Here is a 21,897-nt window from a genome sequence, read left to right as displayed (position 1 = left end):
AAGACAGAGAGGAAGACAGGTGGAGAGGAAGACAGGTGGAGAGGAAGACAGAGAGGAAGACAGGTGGAGAGGAAGACAGGTGGAGAGGAAGACAGGTGGAGAGGAAGACAGAGAGGAAGACAGGTGGAGAGGAAGACAGGTGGAGAGACAAACAGGTGGAGAGGAAGACAGAGAGGAAGACAGGTGGAGAGGAAGACAGAGAGGAAGACAGGTGGAGAGGAAGACAGAGAGGAAGACATGTGGAGAGGAAGACAGGTGGAGGACGACAACAGGTGGAGAGGAAGACAGGTGGAGAGGAAGACAGAGGAAGACAGAGAGGAAGACAGGTGGAGAGGAAGACAGAGAGGAAGACAGAGAGGAAGACAGGTGGAGAAGAAGACAGAGAGGAGGACAGGTGGAGAGGAAGACAGAGAGGAAGACAGGTGGAGAGGAAGACAGGTGGAGGACGACGACAGGTGGAGAGGAAGACAGGTGGAGGACGACGACAGGTGGAGAGGAAGACAGGTGGAGAGGAAGACAGAGAGGAAGACAGGTGGAGAGGAAGACAGGTGGAGAGGAAGACAGAGAGGAAGACAGGTGGAGAGGAAGACAGGTGGAGAGGAATACAGGTGGAGAGGAAGATATGTGGAGACAGGTGGAGAGGAAGACAGGTGGAGAGGAAGACAGGTGGAGAGGAAGACAGGTGGAGAGGAAGACATGTGGAGAGGAAGACAGAGAGGAAGACAGGTGGAGAGGAAGACAGGTGGAGAGGAAGACAGGTGGAGAGACAAACAGGTGGAGAGGAAGACAGAGAGGAAGACAGGTGGAGAGGAAGACAGAGAGGAAGACATGTGGAGAGGAAGACAGGTGGAGGACGACAACAGGTGGAGAGGAAGACAGGTGGAGAGGAAGACAGAGGAAGACAGAGAGGAAGACAGGTGGAGAGGAAGACAGAGAGGAAGACAGAGAGGAAGACAGGTGGAGAAGAAGACAGAGAGGAGGACAGGTGGAGAGGAAGACAGAGAGGAAGACAGGTGGAGAGGAAGACAGGTGGAGGACGACGACATGTGGAGAGGAAGACAGGTGGAGGACGACGACAGGTGGAGAGGAAGACAGGTGGAGAGGAAGACAGAGAGGAAGACAGGTGGAGAGGAAGACAGGTGGAGAGGAAGACAGGTGGAGAGGAAGATATGTGGAGACAGGTGGAGAGGAAGACAGGTGGAGAGGAAGACATGTGGAGAGGAAGACAGGTGGAGAGGAAGACAGGTGGAGAGGAAGACAGGTGGAGAGGAAGACAGGTGGAGAGACAGGTGGAGAGGAAGACAGGTGGAGAGGAAGACATGTGGAGAGGAAGACAGGTGGAGAGGAAGACAGGTGGAGAGAAGAGGACAGGTGGAGAGGAAGACAGGTGGAGAGGAAGACAGGTGGAGAGGAAGACAGGTGGAGGAGGAAGACAGGTGGAGAGGAAGACAGGTGGAGAGGAAGACAGGTGGAGAGGAAGACAGGTGGAGAGGAAGACAGGTGGAGAGGAAGACATGTGGAGAGGAAGACAGGTGGAGAGGAAGACATGTGGAGAGGAAGACAGGTGGAGAGGAAGACAGGTGGAGAGGAAGACAGGTGGAGAGGAAGACAGGTGGAGAGGAAGACAGAGAGGAAGACAGAGAGGAAGACAGAGAGGAAGACAGGTGGAGAGGAAGACAGAGAGGAAGACAGAGAGGAAGACAGGTGGAGAAGAAGACAGAAGAGGAGGACAGGTGGAGAAGAAGACAGAGAGGAGGACAGGTGGAGAGGAAGACAGAGAGGAAGACAGGTGGAGAGGAAGACAGGTGGAGAGGAAGACAGAGAGGAAGACAGAGAGGAAGACAGGTGGAGAAGAAGACAGAGAGGAAGACAGAGAGGAAGACAGAGAGGAAGACAGAGAGGAAGACAGAGAGGAAGACAGGTGGAGAGGAAGACAGAGAGGAAGACAGAGAGGAAGACAGGTGGAGAAGAAGACAGAGAGGAGGACAGGTGGAGAAGAAGACAGAGAGGAGGACAGGTGGAGAGGAAGACAGAGAGGAAGACAGGTGGAGAGGAAGACAGGTGGAGAGGAGGACAGGTGGAGAGGAGGACAGGTGGAGAGGAGGACAGGTGGAGAGGAAGACAGGTGGAGAAGAAGATAGATGGAGAGGAAGACAGGTGGAGAGGAAGACAGGTGGAGAGGAAGACAGGTGGAGAGGAAGACAGAGAGGAAGACAGGTGGAGAGGAAGACAGGTGGAGAGGAAGACAGGTGGAGAGGAAGACAGAGAGGAAGACAGGTGGAGAGGAAGACAGGTGGAGAGGAAGACAGGTGGAGAGGAAGATATGTGGAGACAGGTGGAGAGGAAGACAGGTGGAGAGGAAGACAGGTGGAGAAGAAGATAGATGGAGAGGAAGACAGGTGGAGAGGAAGACAGGTGGAGAGGAAGACAGGTGGAGAGACAGACAGGTGGAGAGACAGACAGGTGGAGAGGGAGACAGGTGGAGAGACAGACAGGTGGAGAGAGACAGACAGGTGGAGAGGAAGACAGGTGGAGAGGAAGACAGAGAGGAAGACAGGTGGAGAGGAAGACAGGTGGAGAGGAAGACAGGTGGAGAGGAAGACATGTGGAGAGGAAGACATGTGGAGAGGAGGACAGGTGGAGAGTACTTTTAATACTTGAAGTACATTTGGTACACTTCTGTATTATTTTAATTCAGGACTTCTAACAGAGTACTTTAAGGATCCTACAGAGTACTTTAAGGATCCTACAGAGTACTTTAAGGATCCTACAGAGTACTTCTTAAGGGGATATAGTCCTGATGAAAGCGTAGAGATGTTTCCCCTCCTCCTCAGCTGTGATCTCGTTTCTTATTTCCTCACAGAATTCCCGAGATGTCAGAGAGAGAAATTCCTGCTGATTATCCGTCCGGCTCTGAGTCCGCAGAATAAATGTGCTTTTCATTCGGCCGTAATGAACTGTGTGACAGGTCAATAGAGAGAGCCTAATGAAGACTGAACTTTAATCATCAGGAGGACACACACACACACACACACACACACACACACACACACACACACACACACACACACACACACACACACACACACACACACACACACACACACACACACACACACACACACACACACACACACACACACACACACACACACACACACACACACACACACACACACACACACACACACACACACACACACACACACACACACACCTATAACCTGAACAACAGTAAGATTTGGCCTATAATAGCTTTGAAGAGCTAATAATAGTCGTTGCATTTCAAGCTTTTGAAATAGTTTGTGTCCATAAATGATCTTAAGTATTACCAAGCTTGATTATTTTCACCCCACCAAAATAAATAAAATGTGAAAAAAAACCTGGCGTCCAGAGACAGAAACGGACCTCAAAGAGTGGATGAGACCCTCGACAATGAACCCAAAAACACAATATGAATCCGTGGTCGCCATGGCAACAATGTAATTAGTGACATTATGGGATGAAGAGGGAAAGAGAGAGAGATCTGGGTGGGATCAGTGTTTTCACAGGAACTTGACCCCCAGACACACACACACACACTGAGACACACACTCTCTCTCTCTGTCTGTCTCACACACTCACACACAATCTCTCTCTCTCACCTGACGAGGTTCTCGTTGTCTCCCGGCCCGCTGCAGCTCGTGCATTCGGTCCTCGTGTCGTCCGCTTTCGGTTTTTTCTGTAGCGCCGACTGTCTCTGCCGGCGTTCCCGTGGCATCGGTTCCTATGGAAACACAGGGACTATTATGGGGGATGTGCGGGAAATTTGTTGGAGAACACACCAGAGAAACATCACCCAAAAAACATTTATCAGGGGTCTAATCAGCTCGTCTGGAAGCATACAAAACACAGATGTTCCAAAACTCACGAAGAAACATCTAAAAAAAAAAAATTTTAAACTTTTTTTTTTTTGAAAGGTTATATTCTGAAAAGTCTGAGAAAAAAAGAGTTAAGATGTTTTTCAGCTTTATAATCCTGAACGTCCCAGCTGTGTGCGTCACTCTTTAATGTCCCCTGGTCTCCAGCTGTGTGCGTCACTCTTTAGTGTCCCCTGGTCTCCCTGCTGTGTGCGTCACTCTTTAATGTCCCCTGGTCTCCCAGCTGTGTGCGTCACTCTTTAATGTCCCCTGGTCTCCCCGCTGTGTGGGTCACTCTTTAATGTCCCCTGGTCTCCCCGCTGTGTGCGTCACTCTTTAATGTCCCCTGGTCTCCCAGCTGTGTGCGTCACTCTTTAATGTCCCCTGGTCTCCCCGCTGTGTGCGTCACTCTTTAATGTCCCCTGGTCTCCCAGCTGTGTGTGTCACTCTTTAGTGTCCCCTGGTCTCCCAGCTGTGTGCGTCACTCTTTAGTGTCCCCTGGTCTCAAGCTGTGTGCGTCACTCTTTAGTGTCCCCTGGTATCCCAGCTGTGTGCGTCACTCTTTAGTGTCCCCTGGTCTCCCAGCTGTGTGCGTCACTCTTTAGTGTCCCCTGGTCTCCCAGCTGTGTGCGTCACTCTTTAATGTCCCCTGGTCTCCCAGCTGTGTGCGTCACTCTTTAGTGTCCCCTGGTCTCCCAGCTGTGTGCGTCACTCTTTAGTGTCCCCTGGTCTCCCAGCTGTGTGCGTCACTCTTTATTGTCCCCTGGTCTCCCAGCTGTGTGCGTCACTCTTTAGTGTCCCCTGGTCTCCCAGCTGTGTGCGTCACTCTTTAGTGTCCCCTGGTCTCCAGCTGTGTGCGTCACTCTTTATTGTCCCCTGGTCTCCAGCTGTGTGTGTCACTCTTTAATGTCCCCTGGTCTCCAGCTGTGTGCGTCACTCTTTAGTGTCCCCTGGTCTCCCTGCGTCACTCTTTAATGTCCCCTGGTCTCCCAGCTGTGTGCGTCACTCTTTAATGTCCCCTGGTCTCCCCGCTGTGTGCGTCACTCTTTAATGTCCCCTGGTCTCCCCGCTGTGTGCGTCACTCTTTAATGTCCCCTGGTCTCCCAGATGTCCCCTGGTCTCCCCGCTGTGTGCGTCACTCTTTAATGTCCCCTGGTCTCCCCGCTGTGTGCGTCACTCTTTAATGTCCCCTGGTCTCCCAGCTGTGTGCGTCACTCTTTAATGTCCCCTGGTCTCCCCGCTGTGTGCGTCACTCTTTAATGTCCCCTGGTCTCCCAGCTGTGTGCGTCACTCTTTAGTGTCCCCTGGTCTCCCAGCTGTGTGCGTCACTCTTTAGTGTCCCCTGGTCTCAAGCTGTGTGCGTCACTCTTTAGTGTCCCCTGGTCTCCAGCTGTGTGCGTCACTCTTTATTGTCCCCTGGTCTCCCAGCTGTGTGCGTCACTCTTTAGTGTCCCCTGGTCTCCCAGCTGTGTGCGTCACTCTTTAGTGTCCCCTGGTCTCCAGCTGTGTGCGTCACTCTTTATTGTCCCCTGGTCTCCCAGCTGTGTGCGTCACTCTTTAGTGTCCCCTGGTCTCCAGCTGTGTGCGTCACTCTTTAGTGTCCCCTGGTCTCCCAGCTGTGCATCACTCTTTAGTGTCCCCTAGTCTCCCAGCTGTGCATCACTCTTTAGTGTCCCCTGGTCTCCAGTTGTGTGCGTCACTCTTTAGTGTCCCCTGGTCTCCCAGCTGTGCATCACTCTTTAGTGTCCCCTGGTCTCCAGTTGTGTGCGTCACTCTTTAGTGTCCCCTGGTCTCCCAGCTGTGCATCATTCTTTAGTGTCCCCTAGTCTCCCAGCTGTGCGTCACTCTTTAGTGTCCCCTGGTCTCCAGTTGTGTGCGTCACTCTTTAGTGTCCCGTGGTCTCCCAGCTGTGCATTACTCTTTAGTGTCCCCTGGTCTCCCAGCTGTGTGCGTCACTCTTTAGTGTCCCCTGGTCTCCCAGCTGTGTGCGTCACTCTTTAGTGTCCCCTGGTCTCCCAGCTGTGCATCACTCTTTAGTGTCCCCTAGTCTCCCAGCTGTGCGTCACTCTTTAGTGTCCCCTGGTCTCCCAGCTGTGCGTCACTCTTTAGTGTCCCCTAGTCTCCCAGCTGTGTGCGTCACTCTTTAGTGTCCCCTGGTCTCCCAGCTGTGCATCACTCTTTAGTGTCCCCTGGACTCCCAGCTGTGTGCGTCACTCTTTAGTGTCCCCTGGTCTCCAGCTGTGTGCGTCACTCTTTAGTGTCCCCTGGTCTCTAGCTGTGTGCATCACTCTTTAGTGTCCCCTGGTCTCCCAGCTGTGTGCGTCACTCTTTAGTGTCCCCTGGTCTCCCAGCTGTGTGCGTCACTCTTTAGTGTCCCCTGGTCTCCCAGCTGTGCATCACTCTTTAGTGTCCCCTGGTCTCCCAGCTGTGTGCATCACTCTTTAGTGTCCCCTGGTCTCCCAGCTGTGCATCACTCTTTAGTGTCCCCTGGTCTCCCAGCTGTGCATCACTCTTTAGTGTCCCCTGGTCTCCCAGCTGTGTGCGTCACTCTTTAGTGTCCCCTGGTCTCCCAGCTGTGCATCACTCTTTAGTGTCCCCTGGTCTCCCAGCTGTGCATCACTCTTTAGTGTCCCCTGGTCTCCCAGCTGTGCATCACTCTTTAGTGTCCCCTGGTCTCCCAGCTGTGCGTCACTCTTTAGTGTCCCCTGGTCTCCCAGCTGTGCATCACTCTTTAGTGTCCCCTGGTCTCCCAGCTGTGCATCACTCTTTAGTGTCCCCTAGTCTCCCAGCTGTGTTTTGGACTTTTGGTCAGATCTCATAAAAAGTACCGAGCTGATTCTCTCACAACATGCATGTATTTATTGTTCTGCAGCATGAAGACAAACCTCAGTTTTATCGTCTCTGTCGTCGCCGATAGCAACTCTTTTCCTCTTCTGACCTCTGGTTCTCTGCAAAACACAAAACATACAAACGTTAAACACAAAACACATCCATTTGAACTCCAAGTGGATCGACACTCCTAACTTTAAGATTTCCGTTTGATTTACTCTCTAAAGTGTTATTCAGATATCTAAAATAGTCAAACAATCTAATGGAGAAATCCCATTGGACCAGAGAGATGCTGCATTCAGGGACCAACAGTGTCTACCTATATTATGCTTTAGAGGACTCTGCATTAAGCTGCTGTGGCACTAAAAGGACTGACTCCGTCTATAAAACATGAACAAACACTCCTCCCAGCAGCATGAAGGGAATCAAACACCTCTCCTTGTTGTGTTGGATCTGCTGGGGAGGGTTTTAAAAAGAGGAAGAAAAATCAACAACATATTTAAACAGATTGTGAAAACAATGCCATCTGTCGCCTTTTGGCTCGGCACCGCCGCTCTCCAGACGGAGCATTTATCATTAAGAACCGCGCGCTCGCTGCCAAACTGCTGCTGCAGAACCTCCAGAAGAACCACAAAACACATCATTCAGTGAATCCTGCAGCCAGGTCTGGACCGGAGGAATGTATCAGTACGGCTGTCAAGCCCAGAGACTTTTAGGTTGAACTCAGAATACTTTCTTAAAACCTCGGCAGCTTTTAGAAACTTCATTAAACTATGACGAGGTATAAGGAAGCCTGTGTGGGTCATTTTCAGAGTGTTATTGTTAATAACAAAGGGTAGGAGGTCACCTTTTATTGGGGATAAAAGATTTTAGTCTCAGGTTAGTGGGACAAACCTGAGACTGGGATTTACCAAACACAGAAACATCTACTTTACTGATACCTAAGGAAACTCCAGTAGAGATACAAACAAACTTTATTAAACTATAGAGTTATCCATTAAGATATAAGGCAGCCTGTGAGGCTCATTTTCAGTTTGTGTAATGACTAATAACAAATGGTATGAAGCCACCTATTAATGGGCAGTAACATATTTTAACTCCAGGCAGGATTTGACCCAGGACACAAACATCTACTTTACTGGTAACTCGCTGCAGAAAAACCAGACCATTTCCAGACTAACTATCTATCTCTAATGAGCATGTCTTACGTCCCTTTTGTTTCCTGCTCCTCTGTATCCAGTCACTGCTTCTCTGTGTAACTCGGGCAGATCTTGGCACCATTTGCTCGAGCAGGACTCTTTCCAGCTGGAAATAAGATTCTGGTAAATGCTATAACTCTTTATTAAATGAGCTTGTATATTGGTTCTTTTCTCACCAGAAGGTATTTCCCCCACAGTTTGCACCGTCACTTATAAAAGCGAAGCGGTGTGAAAACGCTAATCTCAGCCTCAGCTCAGGTGAGGAAATTAAAACGGAGGGCTAAATCAATCTTTTAATTAAGTCCATCGGTGCATCTTTAACAAGCATGAATCACTTCACACAGGATTAGAGGAATTAACAGAGCATAGGAAGTGGTACTTACTACATATATTAACTTCGTTCTCATCATTTACAGATGATTAATGGCACATGTTCATATCGGGGGTTTAATGTTAGCGGTACATCATGTCTCATTACGGGAGCTTTTTAGTATCCCCTCCTGAACCCAGAAACCCCTTTACACCCCCTTAATAATCACTGCTTCACATTAAAAACACTTCAGCACAATTTGTATATTAACGCTAACTGCAGTGGGAGTAATCAGGACTCTTTTCACCCTCTGTCTGAAACCAGAGCTGCTCTGATGTTCTGTTATTAAGTCAAACTATGGATGTTACTAACTTTAACTAACCCAAGAATAATATACGGTGTCCCTAGATTAAAAAACTGGAATGGACATTTGGCTTTGATTTGGAAGTTAAATATATTTACCTTTTGGCAAAATTGTGAGAAAAAAAATCAAATGAGAAAAAAGGACATTTTGAAAAAGTAAAATTCTTAAGAAAAGGTTATTTTCTGAAAAGTCTGAAATTCTCAGAAAAAAATTCAAATTAGAAAAAAGGGGAATTTTAATAAAAATTCGTATGAGAAAAAAAACGCAGTTCTGAAAAAAAGTGAAATTTTGAAAAATAATTGAAATTCAGAATAAAGTGACTTTTGGAGAAAAAGATTATATCTTAAAAAAAAGCAATTCTGAAAAAATTCTAAGAAAATCGAAAATTATACGAAAAAAAATCGAATTCTATGAAAAAAAATGAAATTTTGAACAAAAATGGAAACTGAAAAAAAGGTAATATACAAAATACGAATTATCAGAATAATGTATCCGTGCTTTAATGTTCAAAAAGCTCTTTATTGTTCTCATACTCCCTCTTTTCACCCTCTGTCTGAAAACCAGAGCTGCTCTGATTGGTTAGCTGGCTGGCTCTGTTGTGATTGGTCAAGCGCTTAGAGATGTCCCGCCCCTCAGCCTATCACGTACAATGTGTTGGAGCGCTAGCCAATAGGAGCGGAGCGTGAGCTCTCTATAGTGGCTTAGGGTGCTTTTGATAAGAAGCTGTTTTTGCTCACATCCAAAGTAAAATCAAACGTCTGGATTTGAAATGTTTCCCATGTTCTTCATTAGCAGCCACTGTTTGACTGAAACCTTAAAGGGAAATGGAAACACTTTTCAAACTGCTTTCCATGCGACAATATTCCCATTAGGAAATGTATTTATCTAGTCTATTTCCAATGTAAACGATCGAGATACGCGAATTTATTTTTTGAAATACGTGCCTAATGACCTTGGGCGCTTCCATTGCTCCGGGACTTTCCCAGTGACGTCACTGAGTGGGTACGGCTTCCTGGGCCAAAGCTCAATAACAAACAACATGGCGTGCAATGCTCCAGTAGTTTACATTAAAAGAAAACGGTCGTCGTCAGGAGCGTATTGTATTGCCCCAGGCTGCACAAATGGATTTTATACAAAGAAGGAAGAAGTACATTTCCATAGGCTGCCACTAAAGGATGAGAAGCTGCTCAAAGCATGGGTTATTTCCATGAAACGGTCCGATCCGCCGCTGAATCAGTACGCACGTGTGTGCAGCGAACACTTTACAAATGACGATTATGTCCACAAAATGAGGTTTGATGAGTCTGGATGCTTGGTTCAATACAAAACATCGGATTTGAAGCCAGGATCTGTTCCCACAATATTCGATTTCTCAATGTATGCAGTCGGGAACACCGACCGTCCCAGCACGTCGGCCGCACAAGACAATGACAGTGTCAACAAACGTGAAGTTCGAGCCACCAAACGAGTTGCTTCAGCTGCCGAGAGAGAGGTAAATATTGCAGCACTACCAGATTACTAGCTCACACATGTATTTACTGACACAGTGTGACCTTATTAATTAACGCAATCGCGTCCAAACTAAATGGTAGCTATTATTATGACGTACAATGGAGAATTGGGGGTGTTCTATAGCTCAACTAATTAAACTGGCATACACACGCTCATCTGTCGAAAACAGCCCTAAAAAGGCTAGTATTGCTGGACTAGGTGTTCAATGGATGGTATTGCCAAGATGTACGAGGTGTTGGAAAATAATACAAAATATATGTCAACTGACCACTGAGACCGAGTCGGTACTGGAACTGGTGGTATCCCACTCGGCGAGTTCAGAACCGTCGGTACTTTCGGCGGATTCCGGATCGTATGCCACTCTAGTATTCGACCGAATCGGTTCATAAGCATAGGCCATGGGATGCCTGGTAACTGTAGATGCTTCCACATCAATGTCATCTCCCGACGAATAGTCAAATTCATCGTTCAAAACGTCGATCTCATTGCAAAATTCCTCCATCGCTGCCATATCTGCTACGTTGTGTTGACTTCCGGTATGGATACCCGGAGCGAAGACCCACCCAGTGACGTCACCATTTGGGACTCCCCTAATGGCGGCGGCTTGGTCCCGGAATTCCCCACCCGGCCGGCGGATAATTAACTTTCTTTTGGCGAGTAATATCATATACAATAAATATTACGATCAATATCCATTGTAAAATGAATAAACTCCCGGAATATTATAGCTGTAATTGGTGTTTCCTTTCCCCTTTAAATCCACCATAAACAGAACGTGTGTGTTTCAAACTTCTTTCTTTCTCACTAAATGATCTTCCTCGTGCTCCGACTGCTTCTCAGAAACACCTCCAGTTAATTAGCGCTGTGATTAACGACCTCACGGAGCATCAGGCCGGGGAATGAAAGCCGCTGACAGTGAGAAATGTCGGCCAATAAAACTGATGCACGACAGAGGAGGAGCGCTTCTTTCACACACCATGAAGACCTGACGCGTGTTAATGAGTCGTCCTTGCATGAAGCCCTGTCTGGACAAAGTAGTGTGTGTGTGTGTGTGTGTGTGTGTGTGTGTGTGTGTGTGTGTGTGTGTGTGTGTGTGTACCTTCAGATGCTATGGAGCATTACTTTTACAGGTGCGACTCTACGTACATGCTGAATAAAACCCATCTCACAGGTTGACTTTAAAGGTTTTCCTCCAGCAGGCAGGAGTCTCTGCTTCATCAAAGTGGCACTGGACCATGTTAGACCCTCTGGACACACACACACACACACACACACACTCTCTCACACACACACACACTCAGGAGGCCAGCGGGGGGTTGATTAGCCGCTCCTGATAAAGTGAAACATGGCTTTGAAGGAGTGTTTCTGGTAAAAGCATTAAAAATGCAAAGCAGGCCTTTAAGTGTCGGCCGCGTCGCGCCTTGCATTTGAAGATAAACGCTTCGCTGGTTAATCCCGAGAGCTGCAGCGGGTCACATGACTGCACCCGAACCAGAGCACAGAAACACATTCAACCCTCGGGTAACACTCTGAGACTCAGACTACTTCATTCATTTCTATATTTCTAACAACAGCACCCACAGAGTTCAGGTGAGCAGTAAAACAGCGCCCTCCATCTTAAAGGATTCCTACAGACACAGCATCCATGGACTTCCCATCCACCAACATCCCACACAGAATGCGATTTAGGATGTAATGATTGCATATTGTGAGAGAAGGGGCTTACACTCCTTCACATTTCTCTATTTCTCACAAAGCAACTGACTCCAGAATCCACAAAAGGAGAGTCCATAGTCTCAAGTGAGCAGCAGAGAGGCAGTCGTATCATCTTAAACTGTTCCTAGGGAAATGGCACCTATTGACCTTCCTTCCACCGCAGCTCAGAATACTTGGTCTAATACGTTTGTACTCAAATAAACAAATTCATAATTCACATTACCCTAAGCGTTTCTCGCTGCCTAAAGGCTTTATGCTAAGCTAACACCTGACTCCAGCTCTCAGACATGATATCGAGATGGATCTTCACCACTTCACTCATATCCATGTTTCTCATACTCCTCAGTGATCAGCTGTTCTGTCAGCGAGAGAGAGACAGCAGCTTCAGCAGAACGGACTCTTTCTCTAAAGAGTCCCTGAAGTCCCTGAAGAGATCACCGGGTCACACACTGACAGCGGGAAAACAAAAAGTGAAGTGAAGAGCCCCCCCTCTGCAGAGAGCTGTCAGATATCAATCTGCAGAATATCCTCAGGGAGAGAGGGGGGGGGGGGGGGTCTGTATCTGAGGATCAGAGCATGCTGGGTAAAGATAAGGAGGATCCAGTGAGGGATGGAGAGGCTTCTGACACCAAATGTTCCTACAGGAAGACACACTGAGGCTCTTAAAGGGCCACACTCACACACTGAGGCTCTTAAAGGGCCACACTCACACACTGAGGCTCTTAAAGGGCCACACTCACACACTAAGGCTCTTAACGGGCCACACTCACACACTAAGGCTCTTAAAGGGCCACACTCACACACTAAGGCTCTTAAAGGGCCACACTCACACACTGAGGCTCTTAAAGGGCCACACTCACACACTGAGGCTCTTAAAGGGCCACACTCACACACTGAGGCTCTTAAAGGGCCACACTCACACACTAAGGCTCTTAACGGGCCACACTCACACACTGAGGCTCTTAAAGGGCCACACTCACACACTAAGGCTCTTAACGGGCCACACTCACACACTGAGGCTCTTAAAGGGCCACACTCACACACTGAGGCTCTTAAAGGGCCACACTCACACACACTGAGGCTCTTAAAGGGCCACACTCACACACTTATGGCGCGTTTCCACTGCAGCGGGGTAGCCCCGTTTAAGCGTCCCTAAGCGTCCTCGCTCTGGCCTCGGGCTGCCTCGCTGGCCGGCCCAGGCCGTGGCGCATTTCCATTACAGTTTAGGACCTGGGGTAGCAACGCAGTGTAGGCGGGGCGATCGGCTTTGTTTTTGTTCACATTTCGAGTTGTTCCGTCGAGCTCCCGCTGGATTTGATCATCCCCAATGAGATGTAGGAACGTCGTCACCTCCTCGGTCGACCACGGTGTGCTTTTCTTTGACGTAGCCATTTTTGTAGCTCATCCGTTTACAAAATGCTGTGTATAAAAATGCTGCAAGCTTGCTTCTAGATATATATGCGACGCTAGGGATGAACTCGCGCGCAATCTTGTGACGATTCTCTCTGACCAATCAGCAGTCGAGAGTGTTGACGTCACTAGTTCAGCCCTGGCCCATGTCTGAGGGAACCACGATTTGATGAGGCCGGAAAAAGAGGGAAAAAGTACCCGCTAGCCGGTACTAGGCTATATGGAAACGCCACCAAAAACCGGCCTGGACGCTTGAGGACGGTTAAGGACGCTTAAACGGGGCTACCCGCTGCAGTGGAAACGCGCCATAAGGCTCTTAACGGGCCACACTCACACACTGAGGCTCTTAAAGGGCCACACTCACACACTGAGGCTCTTAAAGGGCCACACTCACACACTGAGGCTCTTAAAGGGCCACACTCACACACTGAGGCTCTTAAAGGGCCACACTCACACACTGAGGCTCTTAAAGGGCCACACTCACACACTGAGGCTCTTAAAGGGCCACACTCACACACTGAGGCCCTTAACGGGCCACACTCCTGCTCTTAAAGGGCCACACTCACAAACTGAGGCTCTTAAAAGGGCCACACTCACACACTGAGGCTCTTAAAAGGGCCACACTCACACACTGAGGCTCTTAAAGGGCCACACTCACACACTGACGCCCTTAACGGGCCACACTCCTGCTCTTAAAGGGCCACACTCACACACTGAGGCTCTTAAAAGGGCCACACTCACACACTGAGGCTCTTAAAAGGGCCACACTCACACACTGAGGCTCTTAAAGGGCCACACTCACACACTGAGGCTCTTAAAGGGCCACACTCACACACTGAGGCTCTTAAAGGGCCACACTCACACACTGAGGCTCTTAAAGGGCCACACTCACACACTGAGGCTCTTAAAAAGGGCCACACTCACACACTGAGGCTCTTAACGGGCCAAACTCACACACTGAGGCTCTTAAAGGGCCACACTCACACACTGAGGCTCTTAAAGGGCCACACTCACACACTGAGGCTCTTAAAGGGCCACACTCACACACTGAGGCTCTTAAAGGGCCACACTCACACACTGAGGCTCTTAAAGGGCCACACTCACACACTGAGGCTCTTAAAGGGCCACACTCACACACTGAGGCTCTTAAAAAGGGCCACACTCACACACTGAGGCTCTTAACGGGCCACACTCACACACTGACGCCCTTAACGGGCCAAACTCCCGCTCTTAAAGGGCCACACTCACAAACTGAGGCTCTTAAAGGGCCACACTCACACACTGAGGCTCTTAAAGGGCCACACTCACACACTGAGGCTCTTAAAAGGGCCACACTCACACACTGAGGCTCTTAAAGGGCCACACTCACACACTGAGGCTCTTAACAGGCCACACTCACACACTGAGGCTCTTAAAGGGCCACACTCACACACTGAGGCTCTTAAAGGGCCACACTCACACACTGAGGCTCTTAAAGGGCCACACTCACACACTGACGCCCTTAACGGGCCAAACTCCCGCTCTTAAAGGGCCACACTCACAAACTGAGGCTCTTAAAGGGCCACACTCACACACTGACGCCCTTAACGGGCCAAACTCCCGCTCTTAAAGGGCCACACTCACAAACTGAGGCTCTTAAAGGGCCACACTCACACTTCAACACATTTCTGAAAATAAAATCATAATAATGAGATCAAATGAATAATTATGATTTTAATCTCAGGATTCATTTTCCCAATTATTTTTATTCAGATTATTTGTTTCAATCCCTTCTCTGAATCTCTGACTTCATTATGATTTTTATTTCTTATTTCTTAATATTTCTTTTTCTGAATGATGACTTTATTCTTAGAATTCTGCGGTTAAAGAATCCAGAGCTTTTTTTTTTTCCTGAAATGTTTAAAAACAATAATCTCTGAAAGTCTGAATTCAGATTTCTTCCTCAGATCTAAAATAAAAATGCTTTTTCTGGTCAGCTCTAAAACATTAAAGTTACATGTGTCCCTGATCCTTCTCCATACGACTGTTGATGTTCACGTTTGTATTCAGCCGTCCTATTCTCCTCTCAGGGGAACTCTCCTCCGCTGTCTTTCTGATGACCTCCAGCAGGGCAGCGGGAGAACGAGGACGATGCCGATCGATCAGCCTGAGTTTAGACTCTTTCAGTATTCGTGTTTTCAGCAGTATGTATGCGTCCTCTCACCTGATGCTTCTTGGGCTCCGGGGACATCTCCTGAGGGATGAATTTGATTGGTCCTTTGATTTGCCGCCGCGACCTCTTGGTGCCGTCCGGCAGCGTTTCCATGGCGATGTCAGCCTCGTCGCTGCTGGCCTGGTCGCACTCGGAGCATTGCCTGAAGGAGAATACACTATTAACCTTATCATAACATCTGTGATATTAGTTTACATTGAGCTGCCGTTGGCTCTTTCTGCTGTCTCTCCTCTGTGGGACTAATACAGGTATTCTGATTCTGATCCTTGTCGTTCAGGGGAAGAGAGTATTTATTATATATGATGTATTCTTTAGTTACTCTTTTCAACTGTGGATATGTTTTACTGATTATGTTCATCTTTTATTTTGTTCTACTTGTATTTTATTATATCTATGAGCAACACCTGCTGCGACAAAACCATTTCCCCAATCTGGGATGAATAAAGTATATCGAATCTAAGAGAGAAAGTCCCTCACACAAGGATTTTAGCCTCTGTAGACCATTTACATGCAGTAAAACTTATAGAACACACAACAGGAGAGGCAGCACAGGGATTGTAGCTTCTGCAGACCATTTACATGCACTAAAACCTATAAAAACACACTACAGGAGATGGAACACATGGATTTTAGCCTCTGCAGACCATTTACATGCACTGAATCCTATAGAACATGCTACAGGAGTTCAAACACAGGGATTTTAGCCTCTGCAGACCATTGACATGCACTAAAACCTATAGAACACACTACAGGAGAGGCAGCACAGGGATTTTAGGCTCTGCAGACCATTGACATGCACTAAAACCAATAGAACACGCTACAGTAGAGCAAACATAGGAATTTTAGCCTCTGCAGACCATTGACATGCAGTAAAACCTATAGAACACACTACAGGAGAGGGGACACAGCGATTTTAGCCTCTGCAGACCATTGACATGCAGTAAAACCTATAGAACACACTACAGGAGAGGGAACTGTTTTTTTATCACATCAGGAAGTAGCACCTCACTAAGCATCACGATATCTTCAATCTATCGTATGTTTAAAAGATAGATTCACTACATCTGCTGGAGATAAGGAGCTGCAGGAGAAGAGTGACATTTCTACCATCTGATAATCCTGCAGCCACAAATGTCAGACGACCATGAATAAACAAACTCTGGATCCTCGTGTGATAAGTAAAGTACTGCAAGTATGAAAACTGCTCCTGTTAATGTCCACATAAAGAGGGGGGGGGGGGGGGGGGGGGGGGGGGGGGGGGGGGTATCAGGAGGAGGTAAGGCTGCACGACGCAGAGGAAATATCCATTACTGGGGGGGGGGGGATTCATATTTTATTAAACATTATTTTCTAATATCATAGAGAAATATAATACCATGATTATTAAGAGGATTTGTACTCAAGTAAATGTGCTTTTTTAAGTTTCTAGAATGATATTGTCATTGATGGTGATAAGACTGAATAACACAGTTATATTATTATATCATTTTTAGAAATAAGTCTCGATATCTAAGTGTCTCCATGTCTAAGTGTCTCCATGTCTAAGTGTCTCCATGTCTAAGTGTCTCCATGTCTAAGTGTCTCCATATCTAAGTGTCTCCATGTCTAAGTGTCTCCATGTCTAAGTGTCTCCATGTCTAAGTGTCTCCATGTCTAAGTGTCTCCATGTCTAAGTGTCTCCATGTCTAAGTGTCTCCATGTCTAAGTGTCTCCATGTCTAAGTGTCTCCATGTCTAAGTGTCTCCATATCTAAGTGTCTCCATGTCTAAGTGTCTCCATGTCTAAGTGTCTCCATGTCTAAGTGTCTCCATGTCTAAGTGTCTCCATGTCTAAGTGTCTCCATGTCTAAGTGTCTCCATGTCTAAGTGTCTCCATGTCTAAGTGTCTCCATGTCTAAGTGTCTCCATGTCTAAGTGTCTCCATATCTAAGTGTCTCCATATCTAAGTGTCTCCATGTCTAAGTGTCTCCATATCTAAGTGTCTCCATATCTAAGTGTCTCCATGTCTAAGTGTCTCCATATCTAAGTGTCTCCATGTCTAACTGTCTCCATGTCTAAGTGTCTCCATGTCTAAGTGTCTAAGTGTCTCCATATCTAAGTGTCTCCATGTCTAAGTGTCTCCATGTCTAAGTGTCTCCATGTCTAAGTGTCTCCATGTCTACGTGTCTCCATATCTAAGTGTCTCCATGTCTAAGTGTCTCCATGTCTAAGTGTCTCCATATCTAAGTGTCTCCATGTCTAAGTGTCTCCATGTCTAAGTGTCTCCATATCTAAGTGTCTCCATGTCTAAGTGTCTCCATATCTAAGTGTCTCCATGTCTAAGTGTCTCCATGTCTAAGTGTCTCCATATCTAAGTGTCTCCATGTCTAAGTGTCTCCATGTCTAAGTGTCTCCATATCTAAGTGTCTCCATGTCTAAGTGTCTCCATGTCTAAGTGTCTCCATATCTAAGTGTCTCCATGTCTAAGTGTCTCATATCTAGTGTCTCCATGTCTAAGTGTCTCCATGTCTAAGTGTCTCCCATATCTAAGTGTCTCCATGTCTAAGTGTCTCCATGTCTAAGTGTCTCCATTTCTAAGTGTCTCCATATCTAGTGTCTCCATGTCTAAGTGTCTCCATATCTAAGTGTCTACGTGTCTCCATGTCTAAGTGTCTCCATGTCTAAGTGTCTCCATATCTAAGTGTCTCCATATCTAAGTGTCTCCATGTCTAAGTGTCTCCATGTCTAAGTGTCTCCATATCTAAGTGTCTCCATGTCTAAGTGTCTCCATATCTAAGTGTCTCCATGTCTAAGTGTCTCCATATCTAAGTGTCTCCATGTCTAAGTGTCTCCATGTCTAAGTGTCTCCATATCTAAGTGTCTCCATATCTAAGTGTCTCCATGTCTAAGTGTCTCCATGTCTAAGTGTCGCCATATCTCTGTGTCTCCATGTCTATGTGTCTCCATATCTAAGTGTCTAAGTGTCTCCATATATAAGTGTCTCCATGTCTAAGTGTCTCCATATCTAAATGTCTCCATGTCTAAGTGTCTCCATGTCTATGTCTCTCCATATCTAAGTGTCTACGTGTCTCCATGTCTATGTCTCTCCATGTCTAAGTGTCTCCATGTCTAAGTGTCTCCATATCTAAGTGTCTCCATGTCTAAGTGTCTCCATGTCTAAGTGTCTCCATATCTAAGTGTCTCCATGTCTAAGTGTCTCCATGTCTAAGTGTCTCCATGTCTAAGTGTCTCCATTAGTGCTCCATATCTAAGTGGCTCCATATCTAAGTGTCTCCATGTCTAAGTGTCTCCATGTCTAAGTGTCTCCATATCTAAGTGTCTCCATGTCTAAGTGTCTCCATATCTAAGTGTCTCCATGTCTAAGTGTCTCCATGTCTAAGTGTCTCCATATCTAAGTGTCTCCATGTCTAAGTGTCTCCATGTCTAAGTGTCTCCATATCTAAGTGTCTCCATGTCTAAGTGTCTCCATATCTAAGTGTCTCCATGTCTAAGTGTCTCCATGTCTAAGTGTCGCCATATCTCTGTGTCTCCATGTCTATTCTATGTGGTCTCCATTCTAAGTGCTCTAAGTGTCTCCATAAGTGTCTCCATGTCTAAGTGTCTCCATGTCTAAGTGTCTCCATATCTAAATGTCTCCATGTCTAAGTGTCTCCATGTCTATGTCTCTCCATATCTAAGTGTCTACGTGTCTCCATGTCTATGTCTCTCCATGTCTAAGTGTCTCCATGTCTAAGTGTCTCCATATCTAAGTGTCTCCATGTCTAAGTGTCTCCATAACTAAGTGTCGCCATATCTCTGTGTCTCCATGTCTAAGTGTCTCCATATCTAAGTGTCTCCATGTCTAAGTGTCTCCATCGCTACGTGTCTCCAAGTCTAAGTGTCTCCATCGCTACGTGTCTCCAAGTCTACATGTCTCTATGTCTCTGTGTCTCCATATCTAAGTGTCTCCATATCTAAGTGTCTACATGTCTAAGTGTCTCCATAACTAAGTGTCGCCATATCTCTGTGTCTCCATGTCTAAGTGTCTCCATATCTAAGTGTCTCCATGTCTAAGTGTCTCCATCGCTACGTGTCTCCAAGTCTACATGTCTCTATGTCTCTGTGTCTCCATATCTAAGTGTCTCCATATCTAAGTGTCTACATGTCTAAGTGTCTACATGTCTAAGTGTCTCCATCGCTACGTGTCTCTATGTCTACCTGTCTTAATATCTAAGTGTCCAAGTGTCTCCATATCCAAGTGTCTCCATATCTAAATGTCTCTGTGTCTCCATGTCCAAGTATCTCCGTGTCTCCATATCTAAGTGTCTCCATGTCCTCACCAGTAGCTGTTCTTGGTCTTCTTGGGCATGCGTGTGAGAGGGGGCTCCAGGCAGCCCAGGTGGTAGTACAGCTTGCAGGTGTCACACAGAACCAGCAGGTGTTGGTCCTGGTTCTTCTTACAGATGCCACAACTGCAGGAACACATGAAGGCATTGAGCTGACGGGTTTATCCAGAGGAACTGACAATACGTGAAGATGCAGAAGTAAAATAGCAAGAAACGTGTGCCATTGTGTTGGATGAAAAGCTGGTTAAGGGTCATTAAGAAAGAGAAAGGTAAACCAATGTTTTTTAGTCATATAAAAAAGGGTTTTAGACACATGATTTGAGACACAGCAGTGGTGTCAGTGGGGACCTGCACAATCAAGTAACACATATATTTTATTTCTTGCAAACCTAGAGGAAAATGCCTAAATCATCGTAACTAATGGCGCGTTTCCACTGCAGGCCTTGCTCGGCCTCGCTCGGCCTCGCTCGGTTTGGTTAGGCCTTATTAGGCCCGGCTCACTTTAATGCTGCGTTTCCATTACAGTTTAGGAACTGGGGCAGTAACTATAGTAACGCAGTGTAGGCGGAGCCGTGACGTCATCTTCAATGAGAGCCCCAGAAAAACAACACAGCCGTTAGCTCTTAGCACTCAGAGCTCACAGCTCCTCATATCTGTTCAGAAACTAGACAAAAGTTAAACAAGTACAAACCACAGACTGCCTGTGTCATGGAGAATACCGTCGCTGGTTTATTTATGTCTGTATAGGCCGTTGTTGTGAGTGTGGACGGTCGGAGCATATATAACGTTGTGACAGTCGCAGATTGATCTCAGTGTTTCTTATAAACTGTAGGGGCAGGGGAAAACGTTAAGGCATGTAGTTTAGATTCAAATGAAATGAGAATCTATGATGCATGTGTATTATCCTCGCAACTACAGTCGTTAAATGTCCACTTTTATGTAAGGTTTGAGGGTGTGGTTCTGCAAGCCTCATTTGCATATTCACCTGTCGCGGCGCGCCCAGAGGCTTTTTAGAGGGCGCGTCAACAGGATGCCAGAGGGGGTTCTCACGGGAGGAGGAAGCCTGTGTGTGGTGAATGCGGGTATTCAGCGGGATAGTTACGTTTTCTCAGCATGTATGTTAAAATGGGGAAGTAACTGAAAGTAACCGTATGTGGATATTGCATCGACCGACCTGGAAGCACGTCTCCTTGGAGAGGACGCGCACAGATAGAGAGAGATTCTCTCCGACACAGGGTGAGATCACTCCTTTGTGCCACGCTGGACCTCGTGTTTCCTTTGTGTGGAATATAGCCTGAAAAGGCCGACAAACATTTCTGTTTTTGCCGCCGACGGGCGCAGGAGCAACAGCCTTTTTTTTGTCAATGAACAATAGCCTGGATTAGGCAGTAAAGACACTTTTTGTGTATCGCAGAGCGGACTGTTTAATTTTGTTTCTGTTGTTTGGCTGGAGAACTGTCAATATAATGGATCCATGCATGAAATCTGTCAGATTATCCGTTTATTATTTCTGTTTACCTTTATAATATTATTTCATTCAAGAACCCCTTGTGCGTTTAATTAACACAACTATTTTAGATAGTTGATCGTTACAACGTTAGCTTAGCCAAGCTCCATTCAGAAAACACGCATTTTAAAAGGGTTTTTCGCCTGCCGTCTGTCTGCAGACTTGTCAAAGCATTAATTCATGGTTTTTACTAACCGGTATCAGTATGTTGTTACTTCGGCATCATTTAGAAACGTGTATTACAATTAAATCACGGTCAAATATGTTCATCTTGTTGTAGTTGTAGCCGCTTGCCAGCGATTCTCTCTCTAGTTTAGCATACTCAGCCCGACTCAGCCTGGTTGTTCCTGGCCCTAGAACCACCATTTTAAGGGGCCAGAAAAACTGTGAATTAGGACCCGCTAGCCGGTACTAGCCCAAGTGGAAACGCAACCAAAAACGGGCCCCGCACGGCTCGGCACGCTTAAAGCGAGCTGCAGTGGAAACGCGCCATAACACACATCCGAAACTATTCACATGTTTCACAACTAAACCCTAGTTTTTCCAGGACCAGCTTAGTCACTGTACTCTTCACCGTTCGGTTTGTTTGTGTGTCTGTCTGTCCTTGGGTGTCCT

At 46.9% G+C, this 21,897-nt stretch overlaps 1 protein-coding gene across 4 annotated transcripts in view; it reads right to left on the bottom strand.

Annotated features, from left to right (window-relative positions):
• Nucleotides 1–21,897, bottom strand: part of LOC117560019 (PHD finger protein 14-like) — a gene marked incomplete at its 5' end in the record, with an annotated part of 48,078 nt that overhangs the window by 4,329 nt on the left and 21,852 nt on the right. For 2 of the 4 annotated variants that reach the window (XR_004571102.1, XM_034236767.1), the window contains 4 exon segments: nucleotides 3,645–3,766; nucleotides 6,785–6,847; nucleotides 15,443–15,593; nucleotides 19,770–19,901. Coding sequence is in view for 3 of the 4 variants with exons in the window: in XM_034236767.1 (XP_034092658.1) it covers nucleotides 3,645–3,766; nucleotides 6,785–6,847; nucleotides 15,443–15,593; nucleotides 19,770–19,901 (468 nt within the window). 4 annotated transcript variants of the gene reach the window in all.

The sequence above is a fragment of the Gymnodraco acuticeps genome, unplaced genomic scaffold, assembly GCF_902827175.1.
Source record: "Gymnodraco acuticeps unplaced genomic scaffold, fGymAcu1.1, whole genome shotgun sequence".
NCBI lineage: Eukaryota > Metazoa > Chordata > Actinopteri > Perciformes > Bathydraconidae > Gymnodraco > Gymnodraco acuticeps.
This window is presented reverse-complemented; position numbering and strand designations above follow the sequence as displayed.